This window comes from Trichosurus vulpecula, chromosome 9 (genome assembly GCF_011100635.1).
Source record: "Trichosurus vulpecula isolate mTriVul1 chromosome 9, mTriVul1.pri, whole genome shotgun sequence".
In the NCBI taxonomy this organism is placed as follows: Eukaryota; Metazoa; Chordata; class Mammalia; order Diprotodontia; family Phalangeridae; genus Trichosurus; species Trichosurus vulpecula.
In genome coordinates this window covers 172,942,439-172,961,650 of record NC_050581.1, presented here as the reverse complement: position 1 = coordinate 172,961,650, position 19,212 = coordinate 172,942,439, and the positions used below count along the sequence as shown (strand labels likewise).

The window sequence follows — 19,212 nt, the reverse complement described above, 5'->3', positions numbered from 1 at the left end:
TTGCAACCCAGGGAAGCAGATGCTGTCATTATCTCCACTTTACAGAGGAGGAAACTGAGGCAGACTGAGGTAGAGTGATTTGCCCCGAGTCACACAGCTAGAAAGTGTCTGAGGCAGGATCTGAACTCAGATCTTCCTGTCTCTCTTATACACTGAGCCACCAGCTGCTAGTTCATTGCTGCCCTTTATCTATCCCTCCAGCGTTGGACCGCATCAGGTCACAAAGGTTCACTGCCATCAACCTCCCAGTCACAGGCAAAGGACTCAGGCTATGGCCCAGAGTTGGTTCTGAATTAGCAACTCCTGTAGGCTAAACTTCAAGGAGAGCCACAGATTCACCGTTTGCTTTATAGGAAGCTCTTCATTGGAAGATGGAGTGCTGGAAATACAGCATTCAAAATGATGGTGCCTTAGTTTATGAATAAACTACATTCAAATGTAGCATCCTGGGACAGCTGGGTGGTGCAGTGGATAGAGCATTTGCCCTGGAGTTAGGAGGACCAGAGTTCAAATCTGGCCTCAGACATTTGATACTTACTAGTTGTGTGACCCTGGGCAAGGGCAAGTCACTTAACTTCACTGATATGTGTGTGTGTGTGTGTGTGTGTGTAAATGAATAAATGGGATAAATTAATAAATATATGTGTATGTGAATAAATAGGTTAAATGAATCAGATTCAGTTGTTCGATCAAGGGTTTTAATTAACTCAGATGAAAGAATATATACAAGCACTTCAAGCCACAGAATCCATAGAATCATAGACTGAAAGCTGAAGGCCAGCTAGTCCCTCATTTCATAGGGCCCACTTAGCTTCCCCTTAGGGACTTGTCCAAAATCATACATGTTGTAAATAACCAGAGGGATTTTGAGCCATGTCTGGCCTGTGACTCCAGGGCCAGTCTTTGTACCACTACTGCATCTTTAATATATGCCAGTTCTTCTTCCTCTAGTTAATGAATTAACAGCATTTCACAATTTTCTTGTAATTTTACTTTGACCAAGAAATACCCATGACAGGAGGAACTCCCTTCCCCAACGCAAACTGCCCCTCTTATACTCTCAGTAAGTCAGGTCATAGATTAGGAGCTCAAAGGGATCTCAGTTACTATCCCGTTCAACTCTGCCTCACTTTTAACAACCTACGTGGGCTCACAGGGCTGTTAAATGTAAATGTCGGAGGAAGGATTTGAACCCAGGGCTTCCGGACAGTCTAGCTGCCCAAGGAAATATAATATTGAGAGGGGACAGAAGGAAACATCAAATCAGCTTTTTTTTTTTTAACAATAAAATACAGGGTCAGTTTTGTAATATGGTATTCAGTGACCACCCCAACAGATAACAATCATGCCAATATGCCAATGCAATACAGCAAGGATTTATGAAAGTATTGCTCTTTGCTATTAAGCTAACCTCTTGGTGTGCCGTATGATTTTTAAAATAGCATTAGGGACTCAAGGAAAGACTAATGTGGTCATTTGTAGTATGTTTTCACGCACACCACACATTGATAGATTTCTACCCTGATCAGAGATGGGACTGAAAACTTCAATTCCTATCAAGTTGCAGCCTCTTTATTCTTTTTGCCTGAGGCTACCAAGGAAAACAGATCCTGAACCATAAACAAATGGTGATAATTTTCAGTCTTCCCTCTCAAATTGTGCAAGGAATTAAGAGATTTTGAGATGTACCCCAATCAGTAATTCCCCTGCTTTGAAGTACAACCTTCAGGGGTGAACTTATTCAAAGCCCCTACTTTTTCCATATAAACTAACTTCCTCAACACCCAAAGCTTTACTGTTCTCATGGGAAATTACCACAGCTCAGGGGAAAGTGGTGGAAGTTGTGAAGTTCTGGGGGCCTCTCCAGCAATTTGAAGCCAGGTGTTAACTTCCTTGTACAGCCTTTAAAAAGCGGCTGCCTCCCTCATTACAAGTAGAAATAAAGGGGGAAACCCCCCTAGAGTTAGGCAGCAAATTCAATCTACAAGGCTATATATTCTTAAAACTCTCTCCTTTTACTAACTCCTTTGTTAAGGGTTTGAAGATAAACCCTTGTCTCAGAGATGTGTCAGCTTTCAGGAATTCCCTAAATTTGTCTGTGTTATGTTACTCCCATCGGTCAGTAGTTATCTCTGAAGCTCCCTGGCTAATTTGGAAATCCAAACTGTCAGTTGCTTAAAGAAAATGGAAGTCCTTCTTCCAGCAATTTAATTAATGTCTATCCAGTATAATTGGATTGCTGTGGTGGAAAAGTTAAGTGGAGGGGCGGGATGGGAGGGGTGCAGAATGGGCTCTCAGACAGTCTAGTAGGGAAGGAGTGAGATGCAGTGATCTTTTAGGTTCTTGATTTTACTTGAGTAAATTGTCAGGAGAGGTGGCCTGGGTCAACCTTGCAATCACAAACCGGTTTAAGCGAGCTATCGCCAACAAGTTCTGGCTGAGTAACCCCTAGGCGCATCCCTTAACCTTCTCAGGACTCCTGGCAACTAACCCTAGAAGACTAAAAATTCCAGAAAAGTCATTTATCTGCTTTGGGGGAGGGAGTGTCTAAAAATCCCAGCAGAGAACATCAGTAGCAGCAATAGGAACAACAAAATTTCCCAAACCTCAGTGCTAACAAGGCATAGATGACTTGACATCCCTGGGTCTCAAGTTTCCTCAGGGGTACAATGAGGAGACAGGACTATAGGACTACAAAACCTCTGGAGTTACATCCTGACCTAAAATGCTAACAATTGCTGCCAAGTAAAGATGGATCAATACCAATGAGAACTGGAAAATGGTCATCCTTACTCCAGTCCTTAACCTGGGTTCCATGGAATCAGTCTATAAACAATTTAATAATGTATTAAACACATTTTAATTTACATTTAATTTAATAAATTTGATAATCTATGTAATAGTTTAATAATGTATTTCACTATAATTGTTTTCCTTTGTAATCCTGCGTATTGCACATTGTATTTTGTAAAATGTATTTTATTTTATGCTTTTAAAACATTTTTCTGAGAAGGGCATGGTAGGTTTCACCAGATTTGCCAGAGGGACACAAACAGGGTTAAGAATTCCACTCCTCATTCAGTCCAGTCACACCATGATTATTTTTCAAGATGGATCTCAAATCCCACCCCCTCCATGAAACTTTCCAAGCCATCCAGAGTTAGCCTCTTCCTTTCCTTTCTGTCCATGGGTATTATTATGAATATGTTTGGAATTTAATTATGATGGTACATAATATTGTCTTATGGTGCTCTGCTATGTGTAAATCTCAATATCTTACTAAAGTCAGGGTGAAGTCCTATTCTAGTCTTTAAGTAACTCCTCCTTCCGTTAGGCATCTAGTGAGGGTTAATAAACATTTGTTGAGTTGAAGATACTTAGAAAAATCAAAGGCAGAAAGCATATAGGTACACAGGGATTAAAATGGACTAGTGAAGAATAGAAATAGTTTTTAATTACTGGCTTTTTTTTTTTTGCCTTTGTCCCCCTTTCGTTCATTCAATAAAAAAATTTGCACAGAACTTTGTAAATCTTTTCTCATACTAATGCATCAACCTTCAAGAACTACAACTAGCTTTTGAAATCACTTTAAAAAAAATGGACACGATCACACTAATTGATAAGGAAAGGTATGACAAGGAAGCACTTATCAGTGACTAAGGAAAGAAGAGTCAATAAGGTATTGAAGGCAAGGGTTTCTGATCGGGAGCTGGCCTGGACAGAACCGAAGGCAAATGAGCCCTTGTCCAAAGACTGACCAGAAACTCAGTCTCCTGGCACCGGCAGCAGTCTCCTATACATTGACCAAACCTGCCACCTCTTAGCTTGAAAATCCTAACTATGGGGTGGGAAGGAGAGCTGAGATGAAGTGTTGTCCAGTTTTGACATTGTCAGAAATCCAAAGTGGGCATATTCAATTTCACGGGGTCCATGAACTTGAAAAAAATCAACTATTTCAATATAATTGGTTTCTTTTAGGATACTAGGTATTTTGTGCATTTAAAAGCATTATTCATCACAAAAAAAGGTTAAGGACTCCAGATCTAACCCCATCATTTTATAGATCAATCAATCAGTGAACAAGAGAATAAAAGAAAAGCCCAGAGGGTAAGTGACCCATACAAGGTCACACAACAATTGGCAGTCAGGGCTTGAATTCAAGGTGGTCAGGTACTTATTCCTCCCGACTTTTAAAAAGAAACCCTCAAGCCAGACCCTGTCAAGGTTTCTTCTCAGGTCTATTAAATTAAGTGTTATTAGGCTGGCCCTGAAGCTTCTGAAATGAAATGTAGATTCACAGATATAGACCAGGATGGGAGCTTGGAGGATACCATCCATATCCTACACACTCTCATTTTATGAAAGCTAAGTGATTTGCTTGCCACCAATAGTGTACTCAATTGCTAATATGTGCCCAAAACTGGAAGTACAAAGACAAAAATGACATGTGTGGCAGATATGTACTAAGCTAGCGGTAACTAATAACAAAAATAATGTGTTTCTCACTTTATGATTTGCAAAGCACTTCACATATGCTCTCTCATTTGAACCTCTCAACCCTGTGAGATATAAGCCTCATTTTACAGATGAGGAAACTGAGGCTGAGAGGTCAAGTGATTTCTCCAGGGTTGCACCACCTCCAAAGTTTAAAAGGCAGGTTTTGAACTCTGCTGGGTGTCAAAGTAAATAGAGAGCACAGAGCCTGGAGTCAGAACGATTCATCTTTGTGAGTTCAAATCTGGCCTCAGACACTTCCTAGCTGTGTGACCTTGGGCAAGTCACTTAACTCTGCCTCAGTTTCCTCATCTGTAAAGTGAGCGAGAGAAGGAAATGGCAAACCACTCCAATATCTTTGCTAAGAAGAGTCAGACATGACTGAAGGACTTAATAACAACACATTTCCTGACTTAAGTTAGGAACTGGGCCACCTATTTTATTTGCCTGTAACTCCAAACCCAATTCTTTTCCACTGCCCCACACTGTGTCCCAAGGACATGGCTGACCTCTTGGAACTTGGAAGCCATTAATTGTGTTATCGGTTACTTGAGTCATCTGAATTTCAAAGTACACTTTTGGGAGGCTGACAAAAATAGGCAGTGTGGAAAGCCTGTGAGCAGTAAAACATTAACTCGTCTCAGGCCAATCTTCTGAAATTTGTCTTTGGTCAGTGAGAGTTGGTTCTAATTGAAGGGTTTCCCCCCAGGCTCTCAACAGTTTTCCCCCTTCAGCTATTGCTTTAGTGAAAAGCAGCTCTACAGGTAGAAAATAAATTCCCGGGCTAAACAGAGAGTGATTATGCAGCCACAGGCAGTGGAGAGCCGGGTCCCTCACAGTCTCACACCAGGGAACAATACAACTGTCAGGTCAAGTGTATGAAGGGCGAGGCCCCCGCCGGGCAGCTGCAAGAGAAAGCAGCAGACAGATCTGCTCCCAAGCAGCTGAGGGAACTTTATCTTACAGTGCATACATTAAGACTTCTCAAAGGCAGGATTGTTAGGAGGTCGCCTTTTTTGAAGCCACTGTGGTCCAAGCCCTTCCATTCTGTTTTAGGTTCTACCTAGGACCCTCTGATTGCGATGAACTGTCACCTAGGTTTGAAAAACAACAAAATCACCTCAGCTTCCACAGAACTTCCCACTTCAGTCACAGAAAGCCCAGATTTGGGTCTATTGGAATTCAGGAGATTATCCTGCGCCTCTGTCTACGATGGAAATCTGCCTTCTGATTGATTCTGAGGCCACACATTCCATTCCAGAAGAGGCTCTTCTGCCCATTAACTTTTTAAAAAAATTTTTAAAAATTTTGCTGGTAATCTTTTTATTTTGCCCCACCATTATTCCGGATTACAGACAACCCTTCCCCAACTCCGTCCCTCCCCAAAAGGGCCTTTTCTAGTTACCAAAAACAAATGTAAAGGTGGGAGATAAGCAGGGCAGAAGTATATGCAAAGTTCCGCAAGCTTACTCCCACCTCAGTAAATTGTAGGTTAGCATAAGAAAAAAGAGACATTACCTGGTATAGTCCCCTTTGGCTTCCTGTAAGGGGGAGGGGGAGAGAAAACAAAATTAAAATGATTCCTTCTAGTTCACATGTTAAGTATAACATCAGATAGCTCAGAGTAACTATGCTGGTTATTTTCTGCCCCTTCTCCCCATCCCCTCCACCCCAGAAGTACTACTTTCTATACCCTAACAGTACAGCCTCCATTCCGAGTTAGCAAAGGTTAGGACCTGGGGAAGCATGCATGCTTTCGAACAAGAGAGCGTCTTCCGGCTGTGCTCCGAGGGAGGAGAATCTGGCACAGAAAGACAGCCAGGTTTTGTTATTGTTAAATGGAGAGACAAGAATTTGTGGAAAAGCACTAATAATTAAGTCTCATTTCTCAAAGCCTGGGTGATTAAATGCATTTGCATGCAAGTGGTGGGAACAGACATCACTAGCCCCTGGGATCCAAGCACCAAACATATAGTACGTCTCTAATTCCCAATGCAGCATGAAAACAGACCTATTTTTTGATTAATAGAATTTTCAAGGGTTAAAGGGCAATCGGTTACTCTGACTCAAAAGACAGGCAAAGGTGACTGTATTTCAATTAACTGTCAGCCCTGTACTTACAAATTAACAACCGTGAAAACCAAGAGCCCAACAAAATTAATTTAGAAGTTCTTTTCCAAGAGTTTACAGCTTAGTTTTGTTTAATCCCCTGGGGATTAAACTTGTACATTTACATTTCTATTTAAAACACGCACACACACACACACACACACACACGAGACACCCCACTAGTACCCAGTACTCAACGCTAAAACCAGGGACCCACACTTTTAGTTTGACAAACTGATCACTACTAGGATATGTTTCATAACATTCATGGTTGCAAGCAAAGGACTAAAAAACCCAACTATTAGGATATACTCGAGTTTCAGGTTGCAAGCAAAAGGCTAAGACTCCATTAATTACTAGGATATGCGCAAATTTTAGTTGCAGGCAGCAAGAAAGAGTGAAGGGGGTGGAGGTGAGGGACAGGCTAGAGATATGAAGCAAGAGAAAAACTCTTACCTGCAAAATGAGCGCTGCTAACTTGAAGACTGTTTCACTTTCTACCTCGATCTGTCCCTGTTTGCAAAGGAAAGAACATCACAGATCATCCCACTGACTTCTACTCTGCTGCAGCTACTAAGCCGCCCAGTCTGAGCCCCTGTCACCGTTCAGCGCCTCCCGTTTACAATCAGCCTCGGACTATACCATTGCGGTGGGAATGGGGGGGGAATGAGAGAGGGGAGGTTAGCCACAGAAACTATCTTGGGACAAAAGCTTTACTATGCGGGCCAGGGATTTTAGGAAAAACCAGCATCAGGGAAATTGATCAGGAAGCGGAATTCTGGAAGAGACAGACCTGGATCTGATGCTTAAAGTCCAGGTTCCCTAAAAATGAATTATTCCTTTACTCCTATAATTCCCTTTCTTCAAGCCCTGCAGGTTTGGCCAGATTACTTGGCCCTCAACTGTTTCCCCAAGATAATATTTCTCTCTGCTGTATAGGTTAAATGAGTTCAGGAACAATGAAACTGATAGGACTGTTTTTCCCTGACACCTCTGTAACTGAATTGATATTTCCGACCTCACAGGTAAAACACATCATGTAGTTTTTATAGATATTATAGCAAAAGCATCCAGACTACTGAACTTCCTGTGGTATTGATAGGGCAGGGGAAATTTAATCTTGAGAGATTATTTTCCCACCCTTCAGCCAGAAAAAGCAAAAGGTATAGCATAAAAAGTACCTAGTCTTGTTGCTTTATATGATTTACCTGTAATGTTGGAGGTTCCGGAAAGGTGGGAAGTAGATGAATGAGGGGTGCTGGGGCAAGAGACAGGAGTTGGGGATTACATCCCAGCTCACTATTCACTTACTGTCTGTATTGACAAGTCATTCAACCTTGCATCATTCAGTCAGGTCCGACTTTTCCTGACACCATGGACCATACTGTCCATGTTCTTGACAAAGATACTGGAGTGGCTTGCTACTTCCTTCTCCAGTGCATTAAGGTAAACTGAGGTTAAGTGACTTACCCAGGGTCACACAGCTTGTGAGTATCTAAGGCCGAATTTGAACTCAGGTCTTCCTGACTCCAGACCCAGCCCTCTATGTACTGAGCCATCTAGCTGCCTCATACCACAGGACTATAATTCTGGAACTGAAAGGGAGCTAAAAGGCTATCTAATGTGATTTTATAAATTTCCTAAGCCCGGAGGGTTTAAGTGACTTGCCCAAGGTCACCTAGTAGAGGATCACAGGTGAGATTTTAATCCAGTTTCTCCAATGCCAGAGCCAACCTCCCATTGTTAGAGGGCACTCTTTTGTATTTTCCTCTTAGAGCCCTCAGTTTCCCTCAAAACCACCTTCTACAAGAAACCTTTTGTGGCTTTCCCTTGGGACTAGCTCCTTATTATCTAGAATACCTTCATCTATTTTGTGTTCATTTGTGTATGCGTGTGTTGGTTCCTTGGCCATCTCCTCCCAAACACACACACTTCCCAGCTTGTGAACTCTTTAAGAGGGCAGGGAGCTGTTTGCTTTTGTATCCTCAGGAATCAAGTTAGTCTACAAGAGGCTCCTTTAAAAAAAAAGTTTCCATTGGTATCTTTTGAATTTTTTATATTATCATAATTTCCCCAAGTATCCCTCTCGTTCCCCATCTCAGAGAGCCATCCCATAGCATTAATAAAAAAGAAATAGAAGGAAAAAATCAGCATAACTAGTCAATACATTGAAAAACTGAAAATATATGCAATGCCCAACACTTGTGGTATTCCAACCTCCAGAAAGGGGCGAGAGCAAGAGACTCTTAATAAATGCTTTTTTGATTGATTAGAAGGTGAGCTCCTTGAAACCAGGGACTCTGTTTTTGCTTTTCTTTGTATTCTCTGAGCTGGCACACAGTAAGCACTTAATAAATGCTTATTGACTGACAGCTAATTTCCATTCTGACATCTGCTGTAGTTTCTTCATCTGTAAAAGGGGGATACATTTGATGACCTCTAAGGTTCCTTTCAGCTCTAAGTCTTCGATCCAATAGCCAGTCAATATCAAGTACTTCTCCCTTTCTTTTTTGACTGGCTTGATCCATTTTATTTTCTTCAACATTCATTTTTGTAAGATATTGAGTTCCAAAATTTTCTCCCTCCTTCCCTTCCCCCCTCTCCAAGACAGCAAGTAATCTGATATAGGTTATGCACATACAATCAAGTTCAACATATTTCTACATTAGTCATGTTGTGAAAGAAGAATCAAAACAAAAGGGAAAAACCACAAAAAAGAAAAAAAAAGTGAAAATAGTATGCTTCAATTTGCAGTCAACCTCCACAGCCCTTTCTCTGGATGTAAATCGCAGTTTCCATCATGAGTCTTTTGAATTGTCTTGGATCATTGTATTGCTGAGAAGGGCTAAGTCTATCAAAGTCAATCATTGTGCAATGTGGCTATTACTGTGTACAATGTTCTCCTGGTTCTGCTCACTTCACTCAGCATCAGTTCATATAAGTCTTGCCAGGTTTTTCTGAAATCTGCCTGCTCAACATTTCTTAAAGCCCAATAGTTTTCCATTACATTCACATACCAGAACTTGTCCAGCCATTGCTCAATTGATGGGCGTCCCCTCAATTTCCAATTTGCCCCCACAAAAAAAGCCACCATAAATATGTTTGCAACGTAGGTCCTTTCCCCTTTTTAACGATCTCTTTGGGATACCGACCTAGAAGTGATATTGCTGGATCAAAGGGTATGCATAGTTTTACAGAATAAGTATTTCTTAAGTGCCTACCTTGTGCCAGGCTCTAGTGGATCTTTTGTTTATGAAGACATTCCCCAATATATGTCATTGCTGATGCTAATCCTTTCAAAGTCGCTGATCAAAACCCACCCATTCTTACCCATTGTGCCCAACGTTTGTTCAAGTCCTAAAATATGAAGATGTTTATGGGCAGCTGGGTGGTGCAATGAATAGAGTAATTGACTTGGAGTCAGGAAGACCTGAGTTCCAATCCAGTCTCAGATACTTCCTAGTGGGGTGACCCTTGGGAAATCACTTAATGCTGTTTGCCTCGGTTTCTTCATCTGGGAAAATGAACTAGAGAAGGAAATGGCAGTGGTATCTTTGCCAAGAATGAACCCAAATGGGGTCACAAAGAGTTGGATATGATTGAAAAGATTGAACAACAACAACAGACACGCGTGCGCACACACGCACACACACATACACACAGAGGTACCTACGAATTTATGTGTATGTATAGGTACTTCTACATAAACAGCAAGAATGCTTTATGTCAAACTGTAGTGTTTACAAGGAGGGTGTAATGATTGTTTTGAAAAATTCCTGCCCCTTGGTCGATGTCGGAGCACAAAACTGAGCCCATGAAGAACAGTTCCACACGATATACTCTCCTTGCTTAAGTCATCAACAACAACCACCTGAATGTGGATTTAGTTAACAGAGGCTCTTGAGCTGAGATGCAAAGGTCCTGGGAATGTGTCCTACATCTTAGCTTCCTCCTACCCACCACCTGTTAACTGAGGGTTGGAGATTTTCCTAGAATGATCCCAGATGAAATGGAGGGAAGTAAAGGGATTGAGATAATTGCATCCAGGGATGAGAAACATGTAGTTGAAGGCTAAATCTGCAATTGGCAGGTTCAGAGCAGTACGGCTTAAGGGAAGACAGGGAGAGGATCCAGAATTTTCAACCAGGATTTGTGAAACGGTTATTTATTTTCCCTCCATTAAATCTCTCCTTTCATTTATGCCATTAAAAAAATATCCAGTGTTAGCACCATGGTAATTATCAATCTTTCTTTTATATCTCAAAATGAAAGCAAATCACTTCTGCCCTGTAAGACAGGGGTGTTGCTTTTGAGACTTGAGAGGTAGCCCAGCTGATATCCCTAAGCGTAGAGTCTGGCTCTACATTTTTGCTGTTTTCAGGGGATTGTCAGTTCTGCACCTTTGAAATTTCAGGCTCTCCTTGGATCTGTAGAGACTGATTATGAAATCAAAGGGAGGAGAGAGAGACTGTAGAAATCAATTGTCATCTCGATCTTTCAGCACAAAGGTCATAATTTCCTAAACTGATGAAAAAAGATTAAGGGATAAATGGGAGAGCCTGCCTGGCACGACTATCAAATGAAATTTGAGGAAAGTCAAATTCCTTAAGTTCCACCAGAAGAAACTCCAAGTGAGGGAGAGGGTAGAACAGGGAAATGAGAAACACTCTGATCAGGAGAAGATCAGAGCTCCAGATTGAAAATTAAACTTAAGAAAGATGACTCCTGCACACACTGGAAAAGTCAATCAAGCCTTGAAATCTTTGAGAAAGGATATTATATATAAGCTGTTAAACAGAGCTGGGAATGAAAATGAATATTGAAAACAACTCCCACAACATCCCCTTTTACCACAGACATATTCAGACTTGGTTTCAAACAATGAATGCACAGTTTTGTTTAGGGAATTATTCTGGAATGACTTCAAATATATTTCGTATTTTCTTGGCTGTGTTTATACTGTTTTACCTCAGTAGAAGGCAAGCTCCTTGAGGGCAGGGATAATTTTTAAAAATTTTTGCATCCTCAATGCCTACAGGAAGGGGAAAGGAATAAGTATTGATTAAGCACCTACTATGACACACCATTGAGGTGGGTGCTATGATCAGCACCATTTTACAAATGAGGAAACTGAGGGAAACAGGTTAAATGACTTGCCCAGGATTACACAGCTAGTAAGTATCTGAGGGTGGATTTGAACTGAGGTGTTCTTGGCTTTGGGGCAGCTAGGTGGCGCATTGGATTGAATGCAGGGCCTGAAGCGGGAAAGCCTCATCTTCCTGAGTTCAAATGTGGCTTCAGAGCTGTGTGATCCTGGATAAGTCACTTAACTCGGCTTGCCTAGATTGGTCATTTGTAAAATGAGCTGGAGAAGGAGATGGCAAACCACTCTACTTTCTTTGCCAAGAAAACCTCCAAAGGGGTCATGAGGAGTCAGACGTGACTGAAACAACTGAACAACAGCTTCTTGATTCTAGGCCCGGTGAATCCTCTACTCTGCCACCTAAGTGCATTGTGCCTGGCACAGAGATACATAGTCGATATTTGCTGAATTGAAGATTAAAAATGCTGAGAAAGATAACTTGTGGAAGCTTTGAATCAATCAACCTCATCTTTGCAAAAATTAAAGGTGACAAGTGAGGGACTAAAGTCAGTCAACAAACATTTCTATTATATTAGAGCAGGGATTCTTCACCTGTTTGGGGTCATGGGCCTCTTTGGCAGTGTGGTGGAGCCTATAGATCCCTTCCCAGAATAATGTTTTTACACTTTTTTGTATTGAAAAAGAAACCAATTATAATGAAATATAGTTATTAAAATATATTATTTTAAAAAGTCAACAACAAGTCTATGAACTTCTGGGCTAGAGTACAAAGCCTACCTCTGGGCCTAAGACAGTTTAAGATTTCTGACTGGTAACCTATTTTGAGTAACTAGCTCCGACTGTGGGAGAGCCATCTTTTCCTTTGTGTGGTTTCATTAGACCATCTTAAAGTAAGAAAAGTAATAATGATCATTTCACAGAATGTGGTGAAATTTAATTAAGACTTAGACTGTGGGAAACTTAATTAAGACCTGTAAAGAACTGGAGAATTTCATGGATTAAGTACAAAGGACTACAGACGATGGGTGAGCCATAGGTAGGGCTTTCTGCCAGCCGTGTCAACACCAGCTTATACCTGGTTACTACAACTGAGGGAAAGAGATGTCCCCAAACTGCAAAGGTAATGGGATCCTTCAACATGACTCCAAGACTGCCAAGAGCGGACAAAGAGAACGCAAGAAGTGAATCAGATGATGTGGCCCGATGCACAAGAACAATTGGGAACCGTATTCCCTGTGAGAACAGAGCACAGGGAGTTGAGTTTGGCTGCCTTCATTCAGAGGATCAAAAGTTTAGAACAAGAATAATTATGGAATTTATCAACTCTCAGGGTTGTGGATCTGAGTCCCAAGATGGGCACTTAGCTATTGTCTATGTCCTCTTGGTCTTTCGAAACAAACCAGGCTCATGGCTCAGGCCCCATGTGCGGGGTCTCTTCCCAGGACCATAGACAGAACATCTATCTGTGAAAAACCTTGCAGATGCGGTCTACCGGTCACAAGAGTAAAAGACAAGAAATGAGAGGCAGTGTGATAGAGTAGATAAAGTGCCTGGGTCCAGAAGATTTGGGTTCAAATCCTGCAAAAGAATGCATTTGTTGCATGACTTAACCTTGGTCTGTGTCCATCTCTAGATCTTTGCACTGATTGGCCCCCATGCTTAAAATGCACTTCAGCTTCTCACCTGGATAGGGATGAGGGTGGGCACCAGATCTGTGATTTCCCTGATGCAGAGAACTCCCAGGTGGGGAAATTCCCTCTCCCAGTGACCTTCAGCACGTTCTCAGCTACTTCAAAGTCTTAGGGAGCTGTCTAAAGTGATTTGCCAAGGGTCACAGAACCCACCGTGCTCAGGACTTCTTGTTCTAGGGATTTGTTTATAGGAAGCAAATACAAAGGCCAGCCCGGGGTCAGACCCTTGACACTGAAAATCCATTTAAATTCCGTAATCATTCCTGCTCCAAACCTATAAACCCCTAAGGAATTCTAATTTCTAAGGAATTTCTAAATTTCTAAATTCTAAGGAATCCCTAGTTTCCTTCAAAGCTCAGTCTTACCTTCCCTAATCCTCCCTAGAGCTGTTAATACCCTCCTCCCTCCTATCCCCGCCAAATCGCCCAATATTTATTTTGTACATAAGCATTTTTATGTGAGTTGCTTTTATCTTTAGGGCCTAGCACCATTCCTGGTACATAGTGGGGGCTTAATAAAAGCTTGTTGATTTGGGATTGTTCAGTCGTTTTTCAGTCATGCCTGACTCTTCGTGACCCCGTTTGGGGTTTTCTTGGCAAAGATACTGGAGTGATTTGACATTTTCTCCTCCGGCTCATTTTATAGATGAGGAAACTGAGGCAAACTGAGTTAAGTGACTTGCCCAGAGTCACCCAGTTAGCTAATGTCTGAGGCCAGATTTGAACTCGAGTAGATAAGTCTTCCCGACTCCAGGTGGTACTCTATCCACTGTGCCACCTAGCTGCCTTTGCAAATCTTAAAGTGCTTTTATTCCCCTTCTTCCCCGCCCCTTCCCTTCATCAGAGTGGGGAACACCCAAGCAGAAGCTGCGTCCATCCAGACATTTGTCATTATTTTTCTAGTCTTAGAGAGCTGTCTGGGGACAATGAGAGGTCATGTGACTTTGCCCATGCTCAGCAGGTGTCAGGTGAGACTTGAACTTTGGACTTCCTGGCCAATCCTCTGTCCATCATGCCTCCAAACCTCTGAGAATGCTAAGACATATGGCAACTAGTATTATGACTCTATTACCAATGCTACTATATTCCTATCTATGTAATAACATATAATTACTAGTCTCTACTGAACTACTAATTCTAAAAAGAACAAACTGATGTAAAATCATCCTCAACAGATGAATAAATTTAAGCATCTATGGGAAATACAGTGAAGTGGAAAGCGAGTCCTAGATTTGGGGGTCCAAGGACTTGGATTCAAATCCCTGCACTGGCACTCAGTGCTGGTGTGATCTAGGGCAAGTCACTTAACCCCAGTTTTATATTGATGTCCACAGAGGCTAATCCACAGTAGTGGGTACCTCATGTCTTAACCTATATGAAGGGCAGAATTGTTATAAGGAAAAGTGACCAAAAGAAAGACATCTACATGGTGCAGTGGATAGAGTACTGGGCCTGGAATCAGAAAGACCCATCTTCCTGAGTTCAAATCTGGCCTCAGACACTTACTATGTGACCCTGGGCAAGTCACTTACCCCATTTACCTCAGTTTCCTCATCGGTAACATGAGCTGGTGAAGAAAACGGCAAACCACTCCAGTGTCTTTGCCAAGAAAACCCCCAACGGGTCATGAAGACATGACTGAAATGACTGAACATTAACGAAAGACCAAAAGAACTCCTCAGTCTTCTCTCATAGAGTATTCTGTGAAAATCCTACTTAGGCCCTAGCAGTCAGTGTAGGTCATTCAGCTTCTGAGCTTCGCATTGGTTACAATGGGTCTTGTAAAAGACTATAGAAGTTCCAGACCCAAATATGCCATTAATTAGTGAGGTGACCATGGAAAAGTCTGTGGACAAAAAAAAAATTGATTTGAAGTGCTATTTGTGAGATACCAACATTGGATTTCATTTAAATGTATCTGTAAAAAATTAAGCTCTGCATTACATGATGCAAAATGGATAATTTCTATCGCATTAAATTAAAAAAGTTCTTGCACAAACAAAACCAAAGCAATCAAGATTAGAAGGAAAGTAGAAAGCCAGGAAACAAATGTCTCGCTAAAGGCCTCTATTCTCAAATATGTAGAGAATTGAGTTAAATTTATAAGAATACAAGTCATTCCGCAATTGATCAAAAGGATATGAACAGGCAATTTTAAGACAAAAGAAATTAAAGCTGTCTATGGTCATATAAAAAAATGCTCTAAATCACTATTGATGAGAGAAATGCAAATTAAAACAACTCTGAGGTATCAACTCCCACCTATAAGATTGGCTAGTACATAGTCAATAATAGTCTTCCAACTCTGCTGCTTTCACTGTCTGGCCCCATGCCTGCAGTACTCCCCCTCCTCTTCTCTACCTGTAAACTTCACTGGTTTCTTTCAAGTCTCAGCTAAAAATCCCACTTACTGAAGGAAACCTTTCCTATTATGCCTCAATCCTGCTGCCTTCCCTCAGAGCGTGTCTCCAGTGTCTCCTGTATATATCTGCTTTGTACATCGTCTTTTGCATGTGTCTCACACTTGAGAGCAGGGATTGTTTGGGGCTGGTTTTCTTTCTTGTGTCCCAGCACTTAGCGCTGTGTCTGGCACAGAACTGGTGCTTAAAAAAATGCCTGTTGATTTGACATGACTAGATTACTATGTGCCAGGAACTGTGTCAGTGGCTGGGGATATATGAATGGCAAAAACAGTCCCTGCCCTCTAGGATTTTACATCCTCTGAATCCTCTCCCCATCCAAATCCTAAGCCCCCAAGTCCCCCAAATCCTCTTTAGTCTGATATATTTTAGGTCTATCCTTATTCTGTCTAGACCCAGCAATGGTCAACCTGTTCTAATTCCCGTAGCTGAATTAGGAAGAGTTTCCCTCTACCCTGCTACCAACATGTAAATGCCTTTCATCACACTGGCATTCTTACGGCCATACATCTTCAAAGCCAGGGAGTGAATGTCTGGGAGAGTGGCCTGAAAATGAGAGGTGTGGTGATCTATGGCCAGATACAAGATTCCAAAGACAGGCTGGGAGGCTTAAAGAGGTCAGGCTTCACTTCTCCCCACTAGAGTTCCAGGGCACCCACATCTGGCAAACCCAGCAGGGAGACAATTGGACCACAGATGAATAACCATTATTAAACAAACACCCAGGCCCTGCTCTGAACTTCTGCATTTACCCAGGGCCCATTATGAGATTACATACACAGTAGACATTAATTACAGCTCTCTAATTGCTTAAATGCTTCTGGTAGTGGTGTGGAATTGCAATTTTTATTTTGTAGCAGGAAAAGATTCTAGGGGGAAACAAATCCTTTAAAAAAGTGGGGGAGCAGGAAAGGGGGAAGACACAAGATGTTCACAAGAAAATAAAGGACTGAGGCCACAAAAAAGGAGAAGTAGGAGAAAGAAGCAGATGGTCAACTGGGACAAGCTGGTCAGCGACAGTAGGTCTTTGTAACTGTGCATCTAATTAAACACATTTCTCTTATTCTGATCCTGGAGGGGGCAGATACACAACACTGTGCTCTATGCACCTTCCCAAGAGAGTGTGAGATTCTAAACTGGGCTCCCATTTTAATACAGTGACATACCGTTTCATCTCAAAGAATTGATTGGATCTGTATCCTATTTCAGTACGCGGGGTTCCATGCTGTACTACCTTGTAGTAACACTAATCATAGCTCATGCTTACACAGCAAATTTAAGGTTTACAAAGCACTTCATCTCATTTGATTCTCAACAGCCACCCTTTGAGATGGGTGCCATTATAATCAGCTCCATTTTACAGATGGCTAAATGGAGAATCAGAGAGATTATGCGACTTGCTCACAGTTATATAGCTAGTAAGTATCTGAGCTGGGAACTGAACCCAAGTCCACTGGATTCTAAAAAGGAGGTTTGACAACAACAGTGTCAAACTCAAATAGAAAAGGGGTCAGTACACCATACATAAAGACCCCTGTGGGCCACATATTGACTTAGAAAATGACATATTAACATTATCTATGCTCCATTGCATCTTTATTTATTTTGTTAAATATTCCCCAATTACATTTTAATCAGGTTCAGGCGGCACTCAGAAGTGTTGCCAGCAATTTTACTACAGGCTTGACACCTTTCCACCACACCTCGATACATACCTCTCTTAATAATAGAACATTTATAGAGCATCTGCTATGTCCCAGGTGCTATGCTAAGCACTTCACAAAAAATTATCTCATTTGTTTCTCACAACAAATATGGAGGTAGGGGTTGTTGATTCCCATTTTACAGTCGAAGAAACTATGACAGATAAAGATTAAGTGACTGGCCCACGGCTACACAACTAGTAAGTCTGAGGCTGGATTTGAACTCAGGTCTTTCTGATGGTAGGTAAGGTGTTCTATTTACTACATCACCTAGATAGCTCTTTTATAGGTGAGTCTGTGAGATCCCTTTGGTATTTTGATAAGCAAACCAACAAGGTCTAAAACCCCCAAGATACCCTAATCCTAACCTCTTTTCTCCCCACTTAATAGTATTTTATTTTTTCCAATTACATGTACAGATAGTTTTCGACATTTATTTTTATAAGTTTTTCAGTTCCAAATTTTTCTCCCTCCCCATGATAGCAAGTTATCTGATGTAGGTTATACATGTACAATCATGTTAAACATATTTCCACATTAGTCATGTTGTGAAAGAAGAATCAAAACAAAAGGAAAAACCACAAGAAAGAAAAAAAGTGAAAATAGTATGCTTTGATCTGCATCCAGACTCCATAGTTCTTTCTCTGGATGTGGAAAGCATTTTCCATCATGAGTCTTTTGGAATTGTCTTGGATCATTGTATTACTGAGAAGAGATAAGTCTATCCAGGTTGATCATCATACAATGTGGCTGTTACTGTGTACAATGTTCTCCTGGTTCTGCTCAGTTCACTCAGCATCAGTTCATAATCTTTCCAGGTTTTTCTGAAATCTGCCAGCTCGTCATTTCTTATAGCAAAACAGTATTCCATTGCATTCATATGCTACAACTTGTTCAGCCATTCCCCAATTGATAGGCATTCCCTCAATTTCCAATTCTTGGCCACCACAAAAAGAGCTACTATAAATGTTTTTGTACATATGAATCTTTTTCCCTTTTTTTATGATCTCTTTGGGATACAGACCTAGAAGTGGTATTGCTATGTACGCATAGTTTTAAAGTCCTTTGGGCATTGTTCCAAATTGCTCTCCAGAATGGTTGGATCAGTTTATAGCTCCACTAACAATGCATTAGTGTTTTCCCACATCTTCTCCAACATTTATCATTTTCCTTTTCTGTCATATTAGCCAAACTGTTAGGTGTGAGGTGGTACCTCAGAGTTGTTCTGATTTGCATTTCTCTAATCAACAGTGATTTAGCTGTGCTTAATATGATTGTACATGTATAACCTATATTAGATTCCTTGCTGTCTTGGAAGGAGGGTGGAGGGGAGGGAAGGAGAAAGAAAAAACTTGGAACTCAAAATCTTATTAAAGTAAATGTTAAAAATAGAAATTTTAGCTATAATCATTTAAAAAATAGTGATTTAAGGAATTTTTTCTCTTTATTTAATATTTTTAGTTTTCAGCATTGATTTTCACAAGAGTTTGAATTACAAATTTTCTCCCCATTTCTACCCTCCCTGATGGCATATATTCTGATTGCCCCATTCCGCAGTCAGTCCTCCCTTCTGTCACTCTACTCCCCCCATCCCCTTTTCCCTTACTTTCTTGTAGGGCAAGAAAGATTTCTATGCCCCATTGCCTGTATATCTCATTTCCTAGTTGCATGCAAAAACTTTTTTTTTAACAT

At 41.1% G+C, this 19,212-nt stretch overlaps 1 protein-coding gene across 2 annotated transcripts in view; it reads right to left on the bottom strand.

The window, feature by feature from the left end:
- Positions 1-19,212, bottom strand: part of FRMD4B (FERM domain containing 4B) — a 159,959-nt gene that overhangs the window by 71,158 nt on the left and 69,589 nt on the right. For both annotated transcript variants that reach the window (XM_036738724.1, XM_036738725.1), the window contains exons 6-7: positions 7,060-7,116; positions 6,013-6,035 (exon numbers count right to left, since the gene is read on the bottom strand). In XM_036738724.1, the coding sequence (XP_036594619.1) occupies positions 6,013-6,035; positions 7,060-7,116 (80 nt within the window). The remainder of the gene's footprint in view (positions 1-6,012; positions 6,036-7,059; positions 7,117-19,212) is intronic.